At 32.1% G+C, this 22,107-nt stretch overlaps 1 protein-coding gene across 1 annotated transcript in view; it reads right to left on the bottom strand.

The window, feature by feature from the left end:
- Window positions 1-8,907: 8,907 nt before the first annotated feature.
- LOC129233371 (uncharacterized) overlaps window positions 8,908-22,107 on the bottom strand; it is an 81,608-nt gene continuing 68,408 nt past the window's right edge. The window contains exons 12-16 of the mRNA XM_054867409.1: window positions 21,428-21,743; window positions 18,040-18,239; window positions 16,600-16,863; window positions 11,785-11,958; window positions 8,908-9,108 (exon numbers count right to left, since the gene is read on the bottom strand). Of these exons, the coding sequence (XP_054723384.1) occupies window positions 8,942-9,108; window positions 11,785-11,958; window positions 16,600-16,863; window positions 18,040-18,239; window positions 21,428-21,743 (1,121 nt within the window). The 3' untranslated portion in view covers window positions 8,908-8,941. The remainder of the gene's footprint in view (window positions 9,109-11,784; window positions 11,959-16,599; window positions 16,864-18,039; window positions 18,240-21,427; window positions 21,744-22,107) is intronic.

The raw sequence follows: 22,107 nt of genomic DNA, 5'->3' as shown, positions 1-22,107 counted from the left end.
TTTTGAGATTTTGAATTCAAATTATGGCTTTCACAATTTCAAATTGCGACAGGACCCTATTCGTTGGGTTTGTCGCTTCTAATAATAGCTTTTATCTAAACCATAATTTGAATTCAAGGAGCCAAAACTCAAATGAATGCCAGGGGCTTGATGCTATATGCAAGATGTTGTGTGCTGGAAACTGTTTTCGCGTAAAAAGGATCGTGTAAGGCCGAGAAGGTCGTTTATAAATGATTCGATTCCGAGGCACAAGCCACCGCAGAGGGAAGGGACATGCTCGCGAAGGCCTGTGGGCCAGAGGACATGGGCGCCGCCACCGTTTAAGAGGGGTATGCTCGTGGAGACCCGTGAACCAGAGGAGTTTAGGCATGTAAAAATAAAAACAAAGACATCAACTACTGTAAAGTGAAAATAATAAGAGTTTTACTTTTAAACCATACCGGAAAAAACCCACATTTCAGCACGCTGACGAAATCAAGCAAAGAGCTTTTAACTGACTGTATACTGTAAAAATTATAGTTTTGAATGCTCAATTTGAAGGAAAGGAAAAAGTATGGTTTTTCACCTACTGAAATTATGCAACATATAAATAAACTAACTAAAAAAAATCACATTTTCTTTCTCTTTTCTTTCTTTTTGTAAGAACATCGGAGCATCACGAATCATTTTAGAAATACAACAACGATTTGGCGTTTTGTTTGAAAAATTTTGCTTTCCTTATTTTGGCTTTTGCGATACCATTTTTTTTCTTTATTTTTGGACAGTTTGTTCACTGCATGCTGATCGAGTAAACTGTTCCAGGGCGGTCATTCCAAGCTCGTCAGCTTGCGAGATCGAGATTTTCGCTCACGTGATCGGTTGTGACGTAGAAATGTTGCAAAGTAGTATTCTAATCTACTCAAACCTAGCCGCAAGCTAAGTTCATGTAGATTAGAATACCACTTTGCAACATTTTTACATCACAGCCTATCACGTGAGCGAAAATCTCGATCTCGCAAGCAGAGGAGCTTCTATAAAGTATAGCCATCCGGTACAAAACACCATGGACAGATATCTACAAAAATTATACGTAGAACGTTATAACATGAATAGCTTGAAAGTATCTTAAAATAGAATAATAATAGTTTCATTTGCCAGAAAGTATTTTAAAATAGAATAATAATAGTCTCATTTGCCTGAAAATATCTTAAAAAATAGAATACTAATAGAAACAAAACTTTCATGGTTGCTCCACGAAATTGAGACATTTCATGCCCTATACCTGATGGCAATTTTCATAGCAAAAAGTAATGGAAAAAATTGTTTGTTACCTTCTTTAATTGTTAATTTTTTAATAAAATATGCTGTCTTACACATAAAATGACTGTTAAAAAGTCTGTATAAATGACAAAATTACATAAAATAACTGTTTTCTATTTAATAGCGCTGTTACAGTAAAAGACTGATATTAGAGGATGTCGACTTCCACCGGGGATTCACCGAAAATATTCGGTCTTCCGCTGATATTTTTGGCAGGTGAATGTTGACATTTTCCACGTCTTTGACTTTCACAGTAACACCTCTACTACCTCCCTGGGGAATTTCCACCCCCCCCTTCATAATATTATTTACCTTAAAATGAAAGCTATTTTGTTGTATCGTTAAAAACACTAAGCGCTTATTTCTTGTGCCAATTACAATAGCTGACACACAGGAAAATGTGGCAAAACTTTAATGTTGTGAATTCGTACTTAAAAAAAAAAAAAATCAATTTCCAGTCACGTCACAACTTTTAAAATTAAGTTTTGGTTCTGCTTACGACATTTGTATATGACAAGGAACAAACGAAATTTGATCTACGGTCATTTTGACTATTCTGACACGTTTCACAGCATCTCGAAGATCGTTAATATGTATGAAATTAAACTATTGAAAACAACATTTCTCGTAGAATTAAAAATTTAAAGAATTACTACATTTTTCCGAACTGATTTCTTACTTTTGCAGAAATAAGCATAAGAAATTTTATCTATGCTTTAGTGAAACATCTAGCCGCGAGCGTCTAACTCATGACACAAGCAATAAATAGGTTATTAGTACATTTAATACCAGTTTTTTTGAACGATTTCGGTGGACATTTAAAATAGCTGGAACATAACTGAAAATAAATGGCTGCACATCTAAACTTTCAGAAATGTTTGACTAAGGTACCCTAAAGGTCACACCAACAGTGTCTATTTATCTGTCTTAATCGCATGTAATCCGTGTAATTTAAAAGTTTATACTAATCTGAGTGGGGTCGTTTCCAAAATTTTAAAAGTATTTTTTTCTGAAAGAGCATGCTTAAAAACATAGGATCTGACCATTTTTTTATATAATTAGTTTAAGTTTAATATTTTTAAAAAATTGCTTAAATCTGTGCATTTTCATTGTTTACATTTCTTGCCGATGACATCACAAATGATGAAATGCCATTCTGTGTTGCCATTCACAGAGCAAAATATTTAATTCAAATCTTTACTCACGTGTATTGGCAACGATATGGCTGATAGCAAGCGTAGAGCGCAATTTTAATTCGCTTCTTGATTATCATAACGTGGAAACGCGGTACAAAGATGCGGCAAAGAGCATCATTTGTGACGTCATCAAGACCATGCCTTGTTTGAAAAATCGGACATTTAAAAAAATTAATTAAAAAATAACTGTTGGGAAAATGAAAGAATTTTCTGGGTCTATGTTATTTTTTTTTGTTGCTTATTCTATCAATTTTAGTGACTAAATTACTAAATTTGACTGAAGGAAACAACCCTATTCTCTAGCATTCTACACATTACACATCGAAAGTTCTTAGGATATTTAAGTAAGTTTTTTTGGAAATTTGACCAAAATATGAATGAAAATTATAACAGTAAAAACTTGACTGGTAGCAAATGTGTGAAGAAAAAATTCCTGCTCTATGCATTGATATTACAAAAAAATACAGTTCAAATTTCAAACGATTTAGCTAAACGTCTCATAAAATAAAAATGTGTATTACTTTTCGTCAAGCTTTTATCCGATATCGACACCTGTCACAACTGCGCATGTACATAGAAATCCTTTCTTCAAAAGAAAACCCCAGAAAAAGATAACACTTTCATTTTGATTATTTTTCAACACATTCTTCAAGCATTTTTTTTTCTGTGTGTACACTTCTTATCGTTTTTGATGAAAGATGTAAGTGATACGTAAGTAGGTCAATCTGGCAAGTTTTAAACATATTTATTGATTTAACACTTATTATAAAAATTTATTTGAGGCGTTTAGTAAGAAAACAGTTTAATTTATAATTTGAAAAAAATACAGAAGAGAGAGAAAACTTTTACTCTCTGCCCACTTTATTTGTCCAAAAGACATTTTTTCGGTTGAATAACTTTCAGTGTGAAACTTCATTTTTGTTTTCTTTCTTAAAATAGCAGTATCGCCTAATTATTCTCAGATAAAAATAATTTGTATTAAGCTAATTTTGAAGAAAATTAGCCTTATTTCATTTTCATTTTTCATTCAAATTTCAAATGAGTTCATGTGGTATTTCAATTTCCTGAAAATCAAACAGGTTTGAGTGGGTTACGCAATATACAATAATTTTATTGTCGATGTTACATGGCCATTTTGAAAGGACGATAAATTAAAACAATGTTTTTTAAAAAGTTATTGTTGTTGCTATTATTACTACTGTCATTATACAATTTAAATTCATACAGTGATATATTATTATCTCAGATGTATTTAGCAGCATAGTAATGATAAAATTGTCACTATGAGGTTCTCTACATTAAAAATGAGACCCTTAGTACCAAAAGCATCTTAATCCACGATTTTTCAAGAGTTTTGTTTCTTTTGTAATTTGAACCTTTTGGTCAATATGATCACGCTACAAAATGATTGGGAACGAGCTCCTCTCAATCAAGTCGAAAATCACAGTCGAAACCCGATTTCATTTCAGAAGCATAGTTTGAGTTCGTTTTGAAATGAAACCGGTTTTTGGCTGCGGTTTTCGACTTGATTGAGAGGAGCTAGCTCCAAATCACTTTGTAGCGTGATAATATCGACCAAAAGGTTCAAATTACAGAAGAAACAAAACTTTTGAGAAATCGTAGATCAAGATGCTTTTGGTACTAAGGTAGATAACTTCATAGTTACAATTGTATCATTAAGATGCTGCTAAATGCATCTGAGATAATAATGTATCATTACATGAATTTTCTTTGTACAAAGATAATAATATTCATAACAGCAACAATAACCAAAAATTCCCGCATTTTTATAGTATGAAAAGTATTTAAGGCGGCTCATTTTTATGAACTGAAGTTCGTCGATTTTTTGCAAGTTATATTTTTAAAACTTGTATGTTTTTGTAAAACAAACGACTAATCAGAGGAAGAACAAGAGTCTGTCAGAAGAGACTTTTGCGTTTTACAAACGCAAAATTAATAGTTTCTTTACTTGGACAACCGGTAGCGTTAAAAATAAATTTCTTAAGTAAAAATTTTAGAAATGAATGGGAAGGGAAAAAAATGTTTTTTCCCTATTTCCAGTGGAACGACTGGGGTGGCGTACGAGGTTTTCCTCTTTTGCAGTCTTCATGCGATATCCGGATGTGTCACCCACACCTTCATGTGCTACCGCCGGATGTCACTTCATTTATATTTTGAGCTTCATGACAAAAAAAAAAAAAAAAAAAAAAAAACCAGCTTGTTTTGTTTCTTCTCTCTCATGCGCATTTTCTAATTTTCAAAGGACGGAGTGTCGAAGGGAAAGTGACCGACTCCGACTCCGAATTTCAAAGATTCTTATTCCGACTCCTTTTCCTCAAAATAAGTGCAACTCAAATTATTTTACCCCAAGCTCAGTTTGACTCCGATTCTACACCCCTGATTTTACCATTCAAATTTATTTGTTCTATTTTATCAATTCAAAAGTTGTTTTGGGGTCAATTACTTTTGTTTTGCTAATTTTTTTTACTGAAATACTTACATATTTGAGTTTATTCAATATAATTGTTGAGTACTTTCTTGTTTCCTCCTCTTCCATTAAAAAAAAAAAAAAAAAAACTTTCAGATGTATAAATTAGAAACTAATCAAGATGCAGATTCATAATTCGTTTAATTTTTGGTATTAAGTTAATTTTCTTCTTAAAAATACTTCCTGTAAATATCTTTAAAGAGTACTTCAATAATGAAATAGCATAAAATATTTTAAATTTTATAATTTTATGTTTTTTTTAAACTAAAATTACTAAAACTTCGCATTTTACATAATGTATTTCGCAATGTGAGGAAAAATGATTGCTTCACTTTGCACCCAAAAAGTGAATGCCACGGAAAATAGTAAAAAAGACTTACTTTTTCCTCGCTTGTGTTCCTTTAAATACACATGGTAAAAGTGACGATGTGTGTTGACCTTTCAACCACACAACTCGAGTATATGACGTCAACTTTCTGCTATCGCAATTGGATAAGATGATATTGCTTTCAAAGCCAAGTTTATTTTTGTTGTAGGATGTTTTTTCTCTCTCGATACAAATGGACACTCATTGATATAACTTCAACAAAATGGTCAGAAAATTCAACATTTTTATGATGTTTATTTGTGATTAGTTACGATATTCTTACCAAGATTGATTGTTCTAGATGATAATTTTGTATTTTTTTTAGTTCAAACATATTCATATATTCGACAAAAGAACAGCGACACAACAAGGAGGGTGTGGGGTCAACCGCCTGAACTTATAGTTTTAACACGTTTCGCTAATTTTACCATCGCATTTGACATGCTAAAACTTATGATCAGAGGTTGACAAAAATGGTTTTGGAAGCCACAGAAACTTTTCATGTGCCAAATTATTTCTCAGAGTTTACAGGAAAATTTAGTGTAACATGCCTTCGGAAAGATTCTTGTTCTGGAAAAAAAAAGTCTCCAAGTTTTTTTTTTTTTTTTTTGTCACACGGGCGACCAGGTGCCTGGATTTGTCGAAACTTGGGTATGAACGCTCCTCCAGTCTGAAGCTAAATTCTGGGTGCGCAAAATAAAAAACTGCTATTATGAAATATGCACATTAATGCATTATATATTTTGAAGTTAAAGTGAATAATAAGGCGAATTGTTGATTAAGATATTATTATTTGTAATTAATTAGCAACATTCACATCATAAAAACAACATAAAAAAGAAAGAATGAAATTCCTACAAGCAATATCACTTTTTGGAAAAAAGTTTATTCTAGCCAAACATAAGTGCAAATTAGGTATTTAAATGAACGTGCCACCTTTCTTAGACCTTAAAGTGTGCATTTCACTTCAAATATAGAGTAGACCGGGGCAAGTTTATGCGGATTTTTTTTCAATGAATTTTCTAAATTTTATGTTTGAATTTAGGAGGTTTTAAACATTACGATTTTATAAAACAGTTAATGGAATCAAAATTGGTGCATTCAGTTGTTGCTCAGTTTGTTTTTAACGGTTAAAAAAATTATTTTTGAGTCCAAGTCGGTTGCGTAAACTTGCCGCGGACACAGGGCACGTTTACGCATATTGATTTTGACACCTAACGTGGTTCTGTTAATGTTTTGAACAAAATGTCTTACCATCATTAGCATAAAGCAAATTTATTACAGACTGAATAGTGTATAAAGTAAAAGTTGAACAGGCACGAAGTCACTACATTATTGTAAGCTATAAGATGCGAATTTGTAACTCAATTGAAAATTAAATGGTGATTTTCAAAACTAAATAGTCGGAAAATACTAAAAAGTTTCGAGACAGTTCGGAGCGAAAAAAAGCGCCAGGGCACGTTTAGAAGTAAGATCCAGTAAGAACGTGTGTATAAAGGTGCTCAGACGTCAACGCGTAAACTTGCCCTTTCGCCAAATTTGGATTTATTTTTAACGTGCAAAAACATTTAATAACATTTCAGTTTATAAAAATGCAATTCTCAAAAAATGATAAAATTCTGCTAATTTTTATACATTGGTTATTTCTTAACTAAGTATTATTTATTCACAGTAAGCTTCAAAACGTTCAACTCAAAATTTACTCGACTTGGTAGAAAACAGATTTTTCCTTCTGCATGCTAGACTGAAGCTCGACTGATGCTCAAAAACATGTGAGGATATTTGCTAGGGAGCAGCATCAATATGTTATGACCACTGGCTCTCCGGTTATAATTCGTTTTGAAGAAAGGGCACTGCGTAAACGTGCCCCTGTCTACCCTACTCAATTAAAAATAATCTTAGACAGAATAATCCAAAAGTTTATAGTAATGAAGGTTTATATTGAGTCAAAAAATTAGAATATTCAAATTAAATTAGTAAAAACAATTAAAAAAAAACAATATTAATACTAGAATGCGTCATTTCTTGCTGGATTCAATGCTTTAATTCTTTCACTCACGGATTCTACCACCTGTTTACATTAATCATTTCTGACACTGTTTCCATACCCTCTTCAATGCGGCAACGAGCTCAATTTTGTTGGCGGGCACCAGGTCTTGAACCGCTTTCTTTGGTTTTGACGGCACCACAAATTCTTGATTGTATTGAGATTGGTAGAGTTGCTTGACCGGTTTAATACCGAAATTCCTCTTTCTGTTTAAAATCTATGAGTAGATTTAGATACATGACACGGAGTAGAATCTTGCTGAAAGACAAAATGTTTCACTAAATGTGTAACTGCTGTGCCCCAGATAAAGTATCATGCAATATTATTGATAAACATCGGAAGTCTCGCATAGTTTATTTTAAGATATATATAATTTTCCAATTCCAACTGCTCTCATGCACCCACAAACCATAAAGGATGTGTCAAATAGGAAAGAGCGTCTTACACAAGATTTCTTATACGCTTTTCTTTCAAACGTCAAACCCGAACACCTTTTTTTGTTGACAGATATTTCAAAAAAGATTCCTTACTGAATATAATGCTACTTTTCCAACTTTTTTGCCCCTGTATGAGCTTTTCTTAGCTCCTGAAGAGTCGTACACGTTTCTGCTTCATGTTTATCTTTGGTCTTACTTCGTAGATCCGCAGTTAAAACTGCAGGCAATCGTCCAAGTGTAGTTGGCGTGGACAAGGACAGGGTTCATTCTTTCCAACACTTATAGACGTAAGAAGCATTTTTCAACGATTATTTTGGACGATTTACTTTAATTTGGGTTCATCTCTGCCACAATTTTTCTACCTCGTTTACTTCGGTTACTGTTTAGTTGGTCAGTCCTTCTATGTTCCTTTAAAATCTTACATACCATAGATTGTAAAACGTTCATTTAAATTGAGTTGGATAGTTGTTTTCTAAGTTTAAGAAATGATGCAATATGTAACTTCGTTTTTTCCCTATATTCCACCTTGACGACCAATTTTGGCAATAAAAGGCTTTTAAAAGAGCGTAAAATTATCCGGGCTCTAAGTTCCATACTTGTGACCAACTATTGGTTAATAGGTATGCAAATATTTTCTCTACTTTTTAAAATTCATATTGAATGAATATATTATTCTAATTTTTTGACCCATATGAAAAATCTATCTATTTTTCCAATTTGTTATTGATCCATAAATTGTTAAAATAATGTCTGAAAAGTTGTTTAAATTGATTTACCCATTCATGAATAATGAGTTTTAGTCTTTTTAATTTGCATGCGTTCATTTTTCCCGACTCAGGGACAAGTTTTGTTCAAACAGTTCTGATATTCTATTATTTTGAATATGGGTTGTAGTTCTGCCTTAGCCCTGGCTTAAGGGCGGCAACTCACTGCTTTAAGAAATTCTTATTTAATATTAAAGAATGGTTGAAATGGAGGTAAAGTAATGAAACAACACTTTTGCATCAGAAATAATTTTACTAGACATGAGATGTTTTTTACAAAAACATCGAATGATTTAAGCTTCTACTGATGTAAACTTGATAAGTGATGTAGATAGTAATTGTTTTAGTTGTTTTTTCTTGGATGAGCAACCACATATGTCTGCCAGGGATTTACAGGAATAGAATCATCTTCTGTGCTTGGTTTTGAGAGATGAAATTTCTGTACGACAGATGTAAGGATTAGGAAAGCCTGTGTCATTGTATATATTTCTCCAAGGCAGGCTCTTTTGCCTAGAAAAATAGTGAGAAAAAATGTAGTCGAAATCATAAATACAATATTAAGCCAATCACGTCATTTCTGCTTTTGGCTTAAAATGAGAATTAAGTGAAATTTTCAAAGAACAGTGCGGTGTTTTTTGAAAGATATAAATATTGAAACGTTTGAGCATAAAATAAATCGTTACGACATTGTAACTCTTTTTAGAAGCTTTCAGAAGACATTTTCTCTCATCAAAGCAAATCTGATTCGCTGCAAGACCAAAATTAGTCAGTTTTCAAACTCTCAAACTTTTCTTTGTGTAAAGTAGGGGAGAGCGGGTTGGTTTCCTACTTCTTATGTATGTTATCTTTATACCACTTTTTGGGATAACGTTACCAAAAAATAAATAAATAAATAAATAAATAAATAAAAAATAAATAAATAAATAAATAAATAAAAAATAAATAAACAAATAAATAAAATTTATTTGTGTTAAAAGCGTTTTTAAACTGTGACATAATGATTTATTTTCCGTCATTTTATTGTGGAAATTTTCAGTTATTTTTGTGAAAAGGTTAATCTTAAAATGTTGCTTTTTAAAGAATTTTTTTTGAAAAAAAAAAAAAAAAAAAAAAAAAAAAAATATATATATATATATATATATATATATATATATATATATATATATATATATATATATATATATATATATATATATATATATATATATATATATATATATATATATATATATATATATATATATATTCCGAGCTTTTAAATGCAGAAAGTAACATCTTGAAAACAAGTGAATAAACAATATGTTTTGGAAAATTAAAAGAGCTGATGAAACAATTTGATCAGAACAATTTTGTTAGTTATCTGTTTTTGCAACTGTAATTTTTTAAGGAATTCGTTTCTTCGATCGTGATATTTGCAAATTAATATTTTTACTGTATACTATCCATAAAATTAAAAGTTTGTAGGTTATTTTCTTGTAGTATTAAAAGCTTTTCCATTTTTTTTAAAAATTCCATTCTTTTACATAGCATCACCATCGGTGGAGGCGAAGGTAATTCTGATACCCTGTTTTCCCCTTAGATGGAGACACCTGGGTCCTCTTCAAAGCGAAACTGCGCTAGGAATTCATTTTTGGCAAGAGTTTCCAAGTCTAACGAGTACTCGAGGGATACTTTACATGCTGAATAATCATACGACATGGATGCTATCAATTTTCTGCATCTTCAAAATCTACCGACTGAAGTCAATTTCTAACTTGGATTTCCAATCACGCGCCGAATTCAGTCCTGCGGGATTTCAGGATTGTAAGGCGCTATTCCCCTGATATAGACTTTATTCTTCTTAAAATTTAGTATTTTAATGTCAAATAGAAAAAGTTGTGCTTTTTAGGAAGAACTGCTTTTGTTACTTGAATTAGTAGTTTTCTCGAATTCCGTACGCCAATCGGAGAGTGTTACAAAGTCGGATTTGAATTTGCAATTATCGTTTGGTACGCGAAAGTGTCAGCTAAAAAAGTCCGATGCGGCTTAACAAAGCATTGTTCGCGTGGAATGAGAAAGGGTTTTTGCTCAAAAAATAATGCGCTAGAAGAAAACACTCTAGTGCAGTTGGTTTTACTGAGAATGAATAATCGTGCACATTTTTCAAAAGATTCCGAGAAACTTCATCAATTTCTGAAGTAGGTTTTTCTTTTCTTGTGCATGGTTTTTAGTCAAAAACTGTAAATTTCGGACAAAAACGATTTTTATTTGACATCTGTTTTGCTGTATCCAATTTAACTTGCTTGAGAATACCCTTGAGGCTTCATTATTGTTTGTGATTTTATCAGTGCATTTGATTCATTACAGCAATAGGTGAGTGCTGCCTGGTTTCACCAAGTTGCAGTCTCAGTAAAAGTTTTTGAATAACTTTGATAATTTTACCTCTCACTTAAAAGATACATTCAAAAACTAGAGCAGTTTAATTTACTGCACTCTCATGCGAGTTTTCTTTTTTTGTTCATCCAAGTTTTGATCTCTTCTCGTGCCGAAAACATAAATATTGTCAGGTTTTTCATTGCTTTCTTCTTTAGAAAAAAATATTGTGCATTTTTTGTAAGTTTAAGGTTTTGAGTGCAATCCTTAAACTTACAGAAGTGCTCCAAAATTGCAGTCAGTCTACCCCCTCCAGCGGGTTTTGCAATCAGTAATTTCCCCTATTTTTTCTACAGCGTTATTTTTTTAATTTTGATCTTTAGTGATAGTTTTCAAAAACGTTTTTATTCAATTATACGCATTTTCTCTATTGCTGAACGTGTGAAAACTGAAACCTCAAATGAGAATACCAATTGATTCTCAGAAAAATATACACTATTTTTGTTGTGTTCTCAAATGGTAAATCCACAGTTTGTCATAGGAGACAGAGTTTTTTTGCTCTTCTTGCAGATACACGAAAAAAGTGATTCAAATTTCAGATGATGTTTGTGAAAATAGTCACTTTATGAGTGGCATAAAAGTTGGAAAACGTTTGAAAAAAAAAAAAATTGCGAGATTGGAAATCCCCAAATTGCGAGATTGGAAATAGCGGGATTAGTCTCGCTAAATATCTTACTGACTACATTGCAATGAATCTCCCAATTATTTAACTGCAGCAAATGACCATAACTGATTTAACTCACGTTTTAGTAAATATATTTAAACATAACTCACCAACTCCAAATAACATGGGAAGCTCAGCTCTAGGTTTCTCCGGCGTTGCTACAAACCTGGAAGGGTTAAAAGTTTCAGGATCATCGTAGGTTCCTGGGTCATGGTTAGCAGCCCAATAATTTGCCAAAGTGACAGCTCCTTTTGGTATTCTATATCCTCGAATAGTTGTTTCGGCTGTTAAAAATAATAATTACAGTTGAACTCCCAAATACTATCATGTTTAATACGAAATCACGGTTAAAAGGAACATTTTGTTCGTTAAATTTGCTTTGCTATCTAATTACATTAAAATTTTCACGTATAATACATACACTATATGACCAAAAGTATTGGGACACTTTCAAAAATTCACAATTTTACGGATTTCTCGAGAAATGAACGATCAATTGCTCTGTAATTTTTTTTCACATAAAAAGTATACTCTAGCTGTCATTTTCCAATAACAATTAAATCTGCTATTCATTTAGGAGACCAGCAACAAATTAAGGAAACAAAATAAAATTTTTTTAAAATCATTTTTTCTATTGTAAATACCTGGGAGAGTAAGCTATAAATTTTAGAAATAAGTTAAAAATCTATCAAAAAACTATTTTTATATTTTCGTGAAAGTATCTCTTTGACCCACGGAGATATAGGCATTTTCTTTCAAAAATGCATTTTTTTTTGAAGGTTTTTGGCTTATATCATGCAGAGTTTTCCGTCAAACGTTACTAAACTTTCAGAATATTTGACAGCATATTAGGGAAACATAATAATAAATTCGAAGTTAAAATATTGAAAATTTAATGAAATATGAACGTTTAAAGCAATTAATTTTTCACTGCGCATGCGTGAAAGATAGCAATAAATAACGTTTATGATCCAAAGTTCAGATAGATAATACAACTCAAAAAAAAAAAAAAAAAAAGCCGAATTTCTATAATTCTTGCATAGGCGACTAATGGTAAGAGGTTGTTCGCAAACGGGTAACACCTTCCTGCTATCGTTGCAGAGTGATTTACGATAAGAACGGATTATTTGCGAACGTTTCATCATGCTTCATCGTCTAGCCAAGAATTACTAAAATTCAACTCATTAGATCGCAGATAACTTTTTAGATTTTAAAGATATCAAGGTGGAATTTTTTTATGAGATGTAGAATATATCTGGGCTTCTGATTTTGAAGGTTATAAATTGCTTTCTTTCGTGCATGCGCAGTGAAAAATGAATTGTTTTAAACGTCAATATTACATTAAATTTTCAATATTTAAACTTCGAATTTATTATAATGTTTCCCTAATATGCTGTCAAATATTCTGAAAGTTTAGTAACGTTTGACGGAAAACTCTGCGTGATATGAGCTGAAAACCTTAAAAAAAATTGCATTTTTAAAAGAAATGTCTATTTCTCCGTGGGTATAAGAGATACTTTCAAGTAAACATAAAAATGAATTTTAGATAGGTTTTAAACTTATTTCTGAAATTTACAGCTTATTCTCAGCTATTTACAATGAAAAATGATCAAAAATATTTTTTTATTTCCTCAATTTGTTGTTCTTCCCCTAAATGAATAGATAAAATAGATTATAATATAGAAATGAATAAATCTAATCTTAATCTATTCATATAGAAATGAATAGATTAAATCTATAAATACTAGACTTAATTTTTGTTGGAAAATGGCAACTGAAGTATACCTTTCATGTAAAAAAAATTACAGAGCAATTGGTCTTTTATTTCTTGAGAAATCTGTAAAAATATGCATTTTTGAAAGTGTCTCAATACTTTTGGTCATATAGTGTACATTAAATTGCAAGTCTCGGCTAAGACGAACAAAAATTTGTGACCTCTTTACTCAAAATATTCGTAGTTGAATACTGTAATTTTCTTTTTTAGAAATTACTCAATATTTTGTTAGGCAGTAGGAGTCCCAATGTATAGAGATAAGAAAATATCAAATGTTTTACAAAGAAAATAAAGCCTGTAGATTGGTGTATTTGTGGACATTTCAATTTACTCGGAGCTAAAAACTTTTCGTCTTCCATTGTGGATTACAACCTATTCCGAGATTGTCGATTATAAATTTTCTTTTTCCAATATTTTCCAAAAACATTCATTTACAAGAAATTAGTGGTTTGTTTTCATTATACTAATAGTCAGATTACAATGTGTGTCTTAGTAGTAATGATTTCAAATGCAGTTAAGCATTTCTTTGTTTTTTTTACAGTATCACTCATAAAACGAACAAATTCGTGGATTTTTGACATTTCGCATAAACCGAGTTCAACTCTATAATGCCTGTAGTAGTGACTTTCTGTTGCAATATTGGGTGTAAATTTTCAATAACAGTTTCGGCATTGTTGATTCTAATGGGACTACACATTGGCTTTTTACCATTTGCAGACGTAGTGTCAGTGGTGGATTTGCCATGCCGCAAATGCTGTCTTTGCAGGGGGCACCTATGACCATCTGGGACTCTGAGGGGATACAAAAACATAAAGATGTTTTACGTGGTCCTGTGATAGATAAAGGGGCATTTACAAATGCATTACGACCGGCTCCATCTCCTAAAGCTCTAAATTAGCGGTCGCCAGTCACCAACGGGTACCATTTCATTGAAAATGGCTACCAAAAATGGCGACCATATGTTTCTTTATTTGTTAAAAATCGTATCTTTATCGTGCTAAGACAACATACTTTTATACCTGAGTCGTTCAGTGCATCAGTCGACTCCATCTTGGCAATGTAATTCAGAGTAAACTCTCTTAAGGTTATTTGTTTTTTGCTATGAGTATATATATATATATATATATATATATATATATATATATATATATATATATTTTAAAATGACTATCAAAAAACAAAAGTGGCCAGCAACCATTTTTTTGTCTCTGGTAGCCAGTAGCTTTACTATTCAGAATTCCCAGTCTAGAGATTTACTAACTTCGTAAATCCCCTTCTGATGCTCAGTATAGGAACTGACAGACTGGAACCCATTCTTTTATGAGGCATTACTACTATTCCAGTCCCAGCAATATAGTCCGGTAATAATATTAGGTTTAGAGACTTTCTTTTTAGAATCGTAATTTGTAGGTGTTCTAATGTAAGAAGAGCATGGATGGACAGATTGAATACAGCGCGAAATAATTTTAAGAGCCATCAAAAGTGGTGGCAATTTTGATTCATTAACTCATTAAATATCTCGCAACGGACCAACCTAAGAACTTTCTGTTACTTTTAAACTGAGGTTTTGAGTTTAGGAAGTTAACTAACAGATTTATTTTGTCATAAAAGCTTGTCTTTTGCTATTTTCGAGTTCGTGTTCAAAATGTTTTCACCTTTTTGTAATAATTTGAATTTTTACAGAAAAGAATGTTCCCGAGGACAGAGCTAAAATAACTAATAAAAAATTAAAATGTACATAATTTAACATTTTTAACAACGAAAGATGAGGGAAAAGCAAATACATAAATTAAAGTCACGGTAGTACTAAAATTTTCTCAGGTTTAAAAAATTGAATTACTTTATTTCGTTGCAAATTCCCAGATTTTTTAAAATCCAATAAAAATATTGCTTAAACAACCCAAACGATTTTAAACTGCAAAACCTTTTGCGAAATTTTACATATTAAAATATAATTATTGACAAGTACCAAAATAATGAAACGAAAAATGATCAAATAAGCTTTGTGCTACTATATGATTAAAGTGAAAAACCAGGATAAATAAAGCACACATTCTGAAGAAAATACGGCATATATCTACTTCTGAAACTTCAGAAATAGCTATAGGCTGTATTTTCGCTAGAATTTGTGTTTCATTAACGCTGGTTTTTCAATTTAATCTCACCAAAATGATTGTTTTCATTAGGGGAGATCAGGCATAGTTGATACACTTTTTACATTTTGATTTTATTAAATTTTGTTGCTAATGTTATTTACCAAACTAAAATTTCATGAAAAACTATTACTATTTTCTTGTTAATTAATGAGTTAAAAAACTTTGTTGACGTAATTTTTTTGAATATATATAAAAAACGAGTTGATGTGTGCATCAGATGACTTCCTTTTGCTCCAATTTAATGTCATTTTCTCATTATTGGCAGTTTTAATGCGATACTCTCTAAACTCTCTAAATATCACCAACAGTGGTCAAATTGAAACCAGATAAAAAAAAATAAATAAATAAAAATTAAAATTAAAATGAAAAAAAAAATCTCCGAATTTGCCACCTAGTTGGCGACAAAACTTGGCGACTAAAAGACTGGCTATATATCGCCAAGTGTCCCCCAAATTATGACACCACTTAAGTTCCTCAAAATTAACAATGATTTCTCCCCAAAAAGAGGCAAAAGACCCCTTTTGGAGCATTCGAATGCAACCAAAAAACTAGGTGCCCAACTAAACCCCACTAGGAGTCTACGTACCAAATGTCAACTTTCTAGGACATTCCGTTCTTGAGTTATGCGACATACATACGCACATACATACGTACATACAGAGTACAGACGTCACGAGAAAACTCGTTGTTTTTTTCCCGGGAATCGTCAAAATGGTTATTTCGCTTGTCTATACGTTCTTAAGCATCTATCTACGTGTGGTCGAGTCGGGGAAAAAAAAAAAAAAAACTCAGCATTCATTCGGGGGTGAGCAAAATGGAAATTAAGGTTGAGTTTTGAGTGAACATTTTTTCGCGAATACAATACTTCCTTTTTTGTAAAAGAAAGTAAAAAATGTGTTACATTTTCTTTTCGAAATGTATCAACTAGGGTTAAGTTGATACAAAAAGGAATAAACCGTTATGCTGACGCAATAAGCAACGAAATAAAACCTTACTTGTGCATTCAACACTTGGAAGCATTGGACTGAAATCTGATTTTCTCATAACCTCGTATATGAAAGCATTGACGTAAGGCAATGAAGTTCTGTCCTCGATAGTTGGCAGTCTATCCGGTCCAATCACTTCAGCAATTTCTTCATACATCTTATCCTGTTCTTCCGGATAATCAAGGAGTGCTTTGAAGAAAATGTTGACAAATGCCGGAACCGAAAGCATACCATCTCCAACGATTTGCAACAAAGTCTGACGCAGAACTGTATCTGTAAAATATAAATACAGTTAGACTGTAGATAGTTTAAATATTGTTTTGCATTTAATTAGTCCTTTCAGTTGCAAGGGAAAAAAATGTGTATGGAGCCAATTGTAAAAAAAAAAAAAAAAAACCTTCAAGTGTTTCACTCAGCAAATGGTGTGATCCCCAAATGATTTCACTTTGAAGGGGGGAGGTGGTTCATGGAATTGTGACAGTTTTGGACCAGGGAGTGAGGGTGTTACGCATTTTTTATTACAATATGCTTATGAAATATATCGCGACATGTGAAGAAAGGAGGTGTGGGAAATGTGTGACACAATGTGTCAAAGGAGGGAAGGAGGTCAAATTCGATGAAAAGATCTGTGACATCATTTATTGCAAGCCCCTAAGTGAGAATTTTGTGGAGAAATTGGAGAACGTGAAAAAATGACACTCACACACATAAACAATGAATATAGGAGCTTGCTGTAAATGAGAGAATTTTTTATTATGACTTAGTCGCTTTTATTATGACTAGAAGTTCAATAAGGCCATCCTTCAATGCAAAAATGTAACAATATTTGTATATTTAAAAAATATCTCTGTATAGTCTGCCCATGTGTATGCGCCATTATGCAAATGCGCTGTCCGCAGAGAGCAGCACACGTGATTGTGAGCATAAAACAGCTGAGCTCCGTGAGAACGGGCGGCTTCCTACCTGACGTATCTCAACAGCATTCAGACACTCATCCATTACACTGCATATCGCAGAACTTTTATAAAACAAAGAAGGGTTTTAATTTTATATACAATGTTATTTTAATTTACTGTACCTATGTTAAGTCAATATAATAGTTTTAAGTAAATCTCAGTTTTCTTGTCAACATCCGTACAAACATTGCAGGAACAAACACCATGATTACTGTAGAACTGGCATAAGTTCAGTTAGAACGAGTCTATCTGAATGAGGGGAAACATTTGCTGCACCTACTTTGCTCATTTTAATGTGACTCTGCTTAACTTAGAGACAAACATACATCTGCAAAAACTGGCATCACTAAAAACTAATAGATGCTTCCGTTTCCTCCAGTAATCTTGGCATTAGTCTTTCCATCTCATCAGCGTCAGACTGTACATAAAGCCATAGAGCTCTTGAATGCTGAAGCGTTCTTTAATTGTTTTAGACCAAGAAAAATAGACTTACCTGTAAAATATTTGAATGTACTGTCCCCTTTCTGTTCTCTGGTATTCCGTTCTTTGATGTATACGTCAATGAGATCTCGAATGTGGTTGCTATCGTACGTCGACTCGTGTTCCGTTATCTTTTGTTGAAGAAAACGAAAGAGTTTTTCTGCGTACAACTTCGATTCGTGATACCCAGAATAGAATGGAAGGAGTGTATATCTGAAACAAAAGACAAATTCATGTCACTAAAAAGAAAAATTATCTTTGATACATAGGCTCATGACATAAAATTGTAAATAATTTAGAAACATCGTTTTTAATGGTGGGTAAGGAAGTGAAGTGGTTTGTTAAGGCATGGAATACCACATGAAAATAATTTTAGTATTTAATTGAAAAAATGCAGTAAAAATAAAGTTCGGTTCTTCATTTTGGCAAGTTATGTATCGCTCAAACGATTTTTGTGGGTATGACATTTGGATGTATTTACTTGCACTTTAAACCAGGAATTTTGAGCTTTGACTTTTTTCAATTCTTTTGTACCTGACTGCGAGTAACCATTTTATAATTTGATACAAAGTATCAACTAGAAAAAAAAATGTATTTAAAAAAATCATATTTCCTACATGTTTCGATTGAAACGTTAAAAGTCACTTAAAATTTTCCAACAAAAATGCGCAACAACAATTTAAATTCCTAAAAGTAATTCATATTTTCTCTAGCTGATATTAATATGCGTATTATAAATAACTGGGTGATTCTCCAAAATCCTAACAATATTATGTCCCAGTAGCCTAACACAAAAACTGTTTAACTCAGAAAGTGTTTTCATTTTTCTAATAGTTAGAAATAACTAATGTGATGTTATTCTACTCTTATTAAAACAATAACTCATTTAGTTTTTTCATACAAAAAAGGTTGAATAACCAAAAAGTCACACTTTTAGCGTGTCCCCACCCGTTCTTCAAATGGACTTAAATTATTTAAAAATTTTATATCAACATTCCACAAATTTAATTTGTAGTACAAAATTAATCATACTTAAAGGTGTAAAATAGCATTCTTTAAGTAAATTTAAAAATTTAACTCATCAACGTACATCATTTTAAACTTTGTCCCCAGGTTTTCATGTCACTCTCCTGTCCTAGGAATGAGCTCAATTATTATAGATAAAAAAAAAGGAATTTTTAATCTGCTGTACTATAAAACTGTTTATTATCATTATTTTGTTGGATTCCTTGAGTATTTTGTTAATGTGATTTGTCTGCTGTTCTTACTAAAACTTTAAATTTCAAAAATGGGTATGTAACATTTTTGCTGTCATTCTCCTGGACAAAATTTCTGTGTTAAATAAAAGAAAAATAATAATTCTACTCATATATAGTGTGTAGTTGGATTAAGAGTTTAGAATCGAAAATTAACATTAGTTACCTTAATTTTATTCCTGGGATTACGCAACAGGCAAATTGCACGGAAAATGTCATACTCCTGTCCTAAAAAAAAGTTATAATCCTGTCCTAAAAAAGTCATACACCTGTTCTAAAAAAAATCACTCAACTAGCCTTATTTCTCAAGCATTGGTGATGCATCCCGTAGAACAAAAGGATTTATTTCCAAGATATTAGTTGGAGAATAATATTGACTGAAAAAAAGAAAGTTAAATTTGGCAAAAGTGGAATAATTCGATTTATTTATATATTTTTTTGTTCTTGTTCAGACGGATCGTTTCAAAAGAAATATATTGATTAGACATTTGTTTATCTAAATGTTGCTTGAATAGGTTAGTGAAGTTACTATAAATTTCGTAGGTGGTTGCTTTAAATTAAAAGTTAAATATATGTAAATGTAAAAATGTATATGTAAAAATTGTTTAAAGCATAATGTCTTTCTGTTCTGAAGTTAGTGTTCTTTTCAGTTAGTTAAAGCAGAACTCTTTGTCAATTCAACAACTATAAGTTGCAATAAAATATATCACAACTTGAAAACATGTAAAAACTTGAAAAGAATTGTTACAGTAGTAAGTATCAAAAAAGCTATTTAAAAAAAATAGGGTTTTTGAACATTATATTGGAATAACTATTGCATTACAGTAAACACAGGTCAGTTTTTATTCATTCAAAATTTCGGCTTTTAATTTGTTTTTGTTATCTTCTTTTAGTTTGTCCCAACTATAAGGTTTAATTCTATTTCTTCTCAGTTTAAGAGTCAATTTTTTTATTAATGACGCAATAAAATTAGTTTAGTCAATTTGAGCTCCCGATTGTCTGGTGAAGCAGTTTTTCTTTAAATATTTGTCATCTGTAAATACGACTGCTATATCTTCCAAGTCTGAAAAAGGGTTAATAATGGAGAAATATGAATGTTCCAAATATTGAGAACCGTGTAAGAACTTTTCTCAGTAGTATTCAAGATGAAAAATAACTGTGCAGTTCTAAAAAGAGTAGTTTGTTTGCGTATGCATTGCTTATCGTATGGTTCTTTTCTTCATGAATATGAGAGAGAAAAATTTAACATTAAACTTAAGGTTGTGAAAATTCAACTTTCAGACTTCATCCGTTTTTTATGGAACTCTCCCTTCCTCTTTAACAGTCTGTCCCGTATTTACAGTTTTTAAATTTGGCAACCCTTAGCACGACTTTCTTCACCCAGAACCCGTTCAGGGGTTAAAAAGTGCTATGAAAGAGGTGTGGGAGCGACTTCCACAAAAGCACTCTTGAACTCTCTTATTACCATCATGATGACTCATTGCACACGCTGTATGTTTGTCAGAGGCGACGATACGCCATGCTAGCCCATCAGCAGCATCTTTCCACCATCAGCAGCATCTTTCCACCATCAGCACCATCTTTCCACCTAAATTTTGGAACTGATAGGACTCTTGGCATCACTCGTATTACTAAACGACAATTTAATTATGGCTTTGTACAATAAACTGCATCCATACCACATCTCATTTATTTCTGTCCAGTGTTTCTCAAAATATTTGGTAAATGGTTTTTCATCTCTTTATAATATATAGGAGCTAGCGCATTGTGCTGCAATTACAGAGAGTAGGCAAGTTTGAATCCCGCTGCTGGTATGTTGTTCTTTTTAACCAGCGCATTTAACCACACCGTTTGCGTTTTTATCTACCGTAAAATTTTAAAGTAAAATAAAATTTACATTAAAAAGTACTAGCAACGTGGATGTCAGTTTTTTTTTACCTTAAAATTTTAAGATTTTTTCCTAGCGTTGGAAGTTCAACGTTTTCCTGAATTAAAAAGAAGTACACTATTACCATCAAAACTTATAGTTAAACAGTTCCTTTTTTTTTTTCTCATTATTTGATATTATTTCTTAAATAAACTTGGAAAAATAAAAACTACTCATAACAACCTAAAACATAACGGAAGACATTAAGACTCACTCACCTGGCAATTTGTCCAAGAAGAAGCTTGATAGATGCCAATGCCAATGCAAGTTTGCCATAATCTTCATTAAACTCGTTTACTTCGTCTTCAGTAAATCCTTGATGTCCAAATACCGCGTTACTCATGATAGTAGCACTCCTCTTTATCACGATGGCTGATATGTCCACGGGGTTTCCTTGAGAAGCTCCCAAGTCTTCAAGGATGCCATTCAGTCGCTCATGGTATGTCGCGTTGGAATTCAAACCACATTCTTTGAAGGCGTTCAGTAAAAACCGTCGCAATATTTTGGATTGTTCCCCACTCGCAGCAGCCACGCCTGAAATTATTTTCTATTTCAAATTCTGTTTATTTTTAATGCACAGGTTGATTCAAAAAGAATGATGGTTGAATTGAATGATATTACTGAATTTCAATAGAAACTTTAAGAAGAACAATCAAGAAGCATTGGTCAAGACTTAAACGTAAGTAGCATTTTTTTTTTTTGTAACACAGGATGGGAAAAAACTGGTCTTGAACTTTGTAGACATGCATAATTTCTAACCAAAGAAGTGCAGGAGCCCTGTAGTCCCAATAATTTGTTTTTGCGCGTAATAAGTTTTTGCGCGAAGTTCGCCTGAAATCTTAAAACCAGGGAGGTAGAAAGGAGGAATTAAATCTTTCCTATTTAGAAGTGGCAACGA

The sequence above is a fragment of the Uloborus diversus genome, unplaced genomic scaffold (genome assembly GCF_026930045.1).
Source record: "Uloborus diversus isolate 005 unplaced genomic scaffold, Udiv.v.3.1 scaffold_361, whole genome shotgun sequence".
Taxonomy (NCBI): Eukaryota; Metazoa; Arthropoda; class Arachnida; order Araneae; family Uloboridae; genus Uloborus; species Uloborus diversus.
Note: the sequence above shows the minus strand (reverse complement) of the source record. Positions and strands in the feature narration are given on the sequence as shown.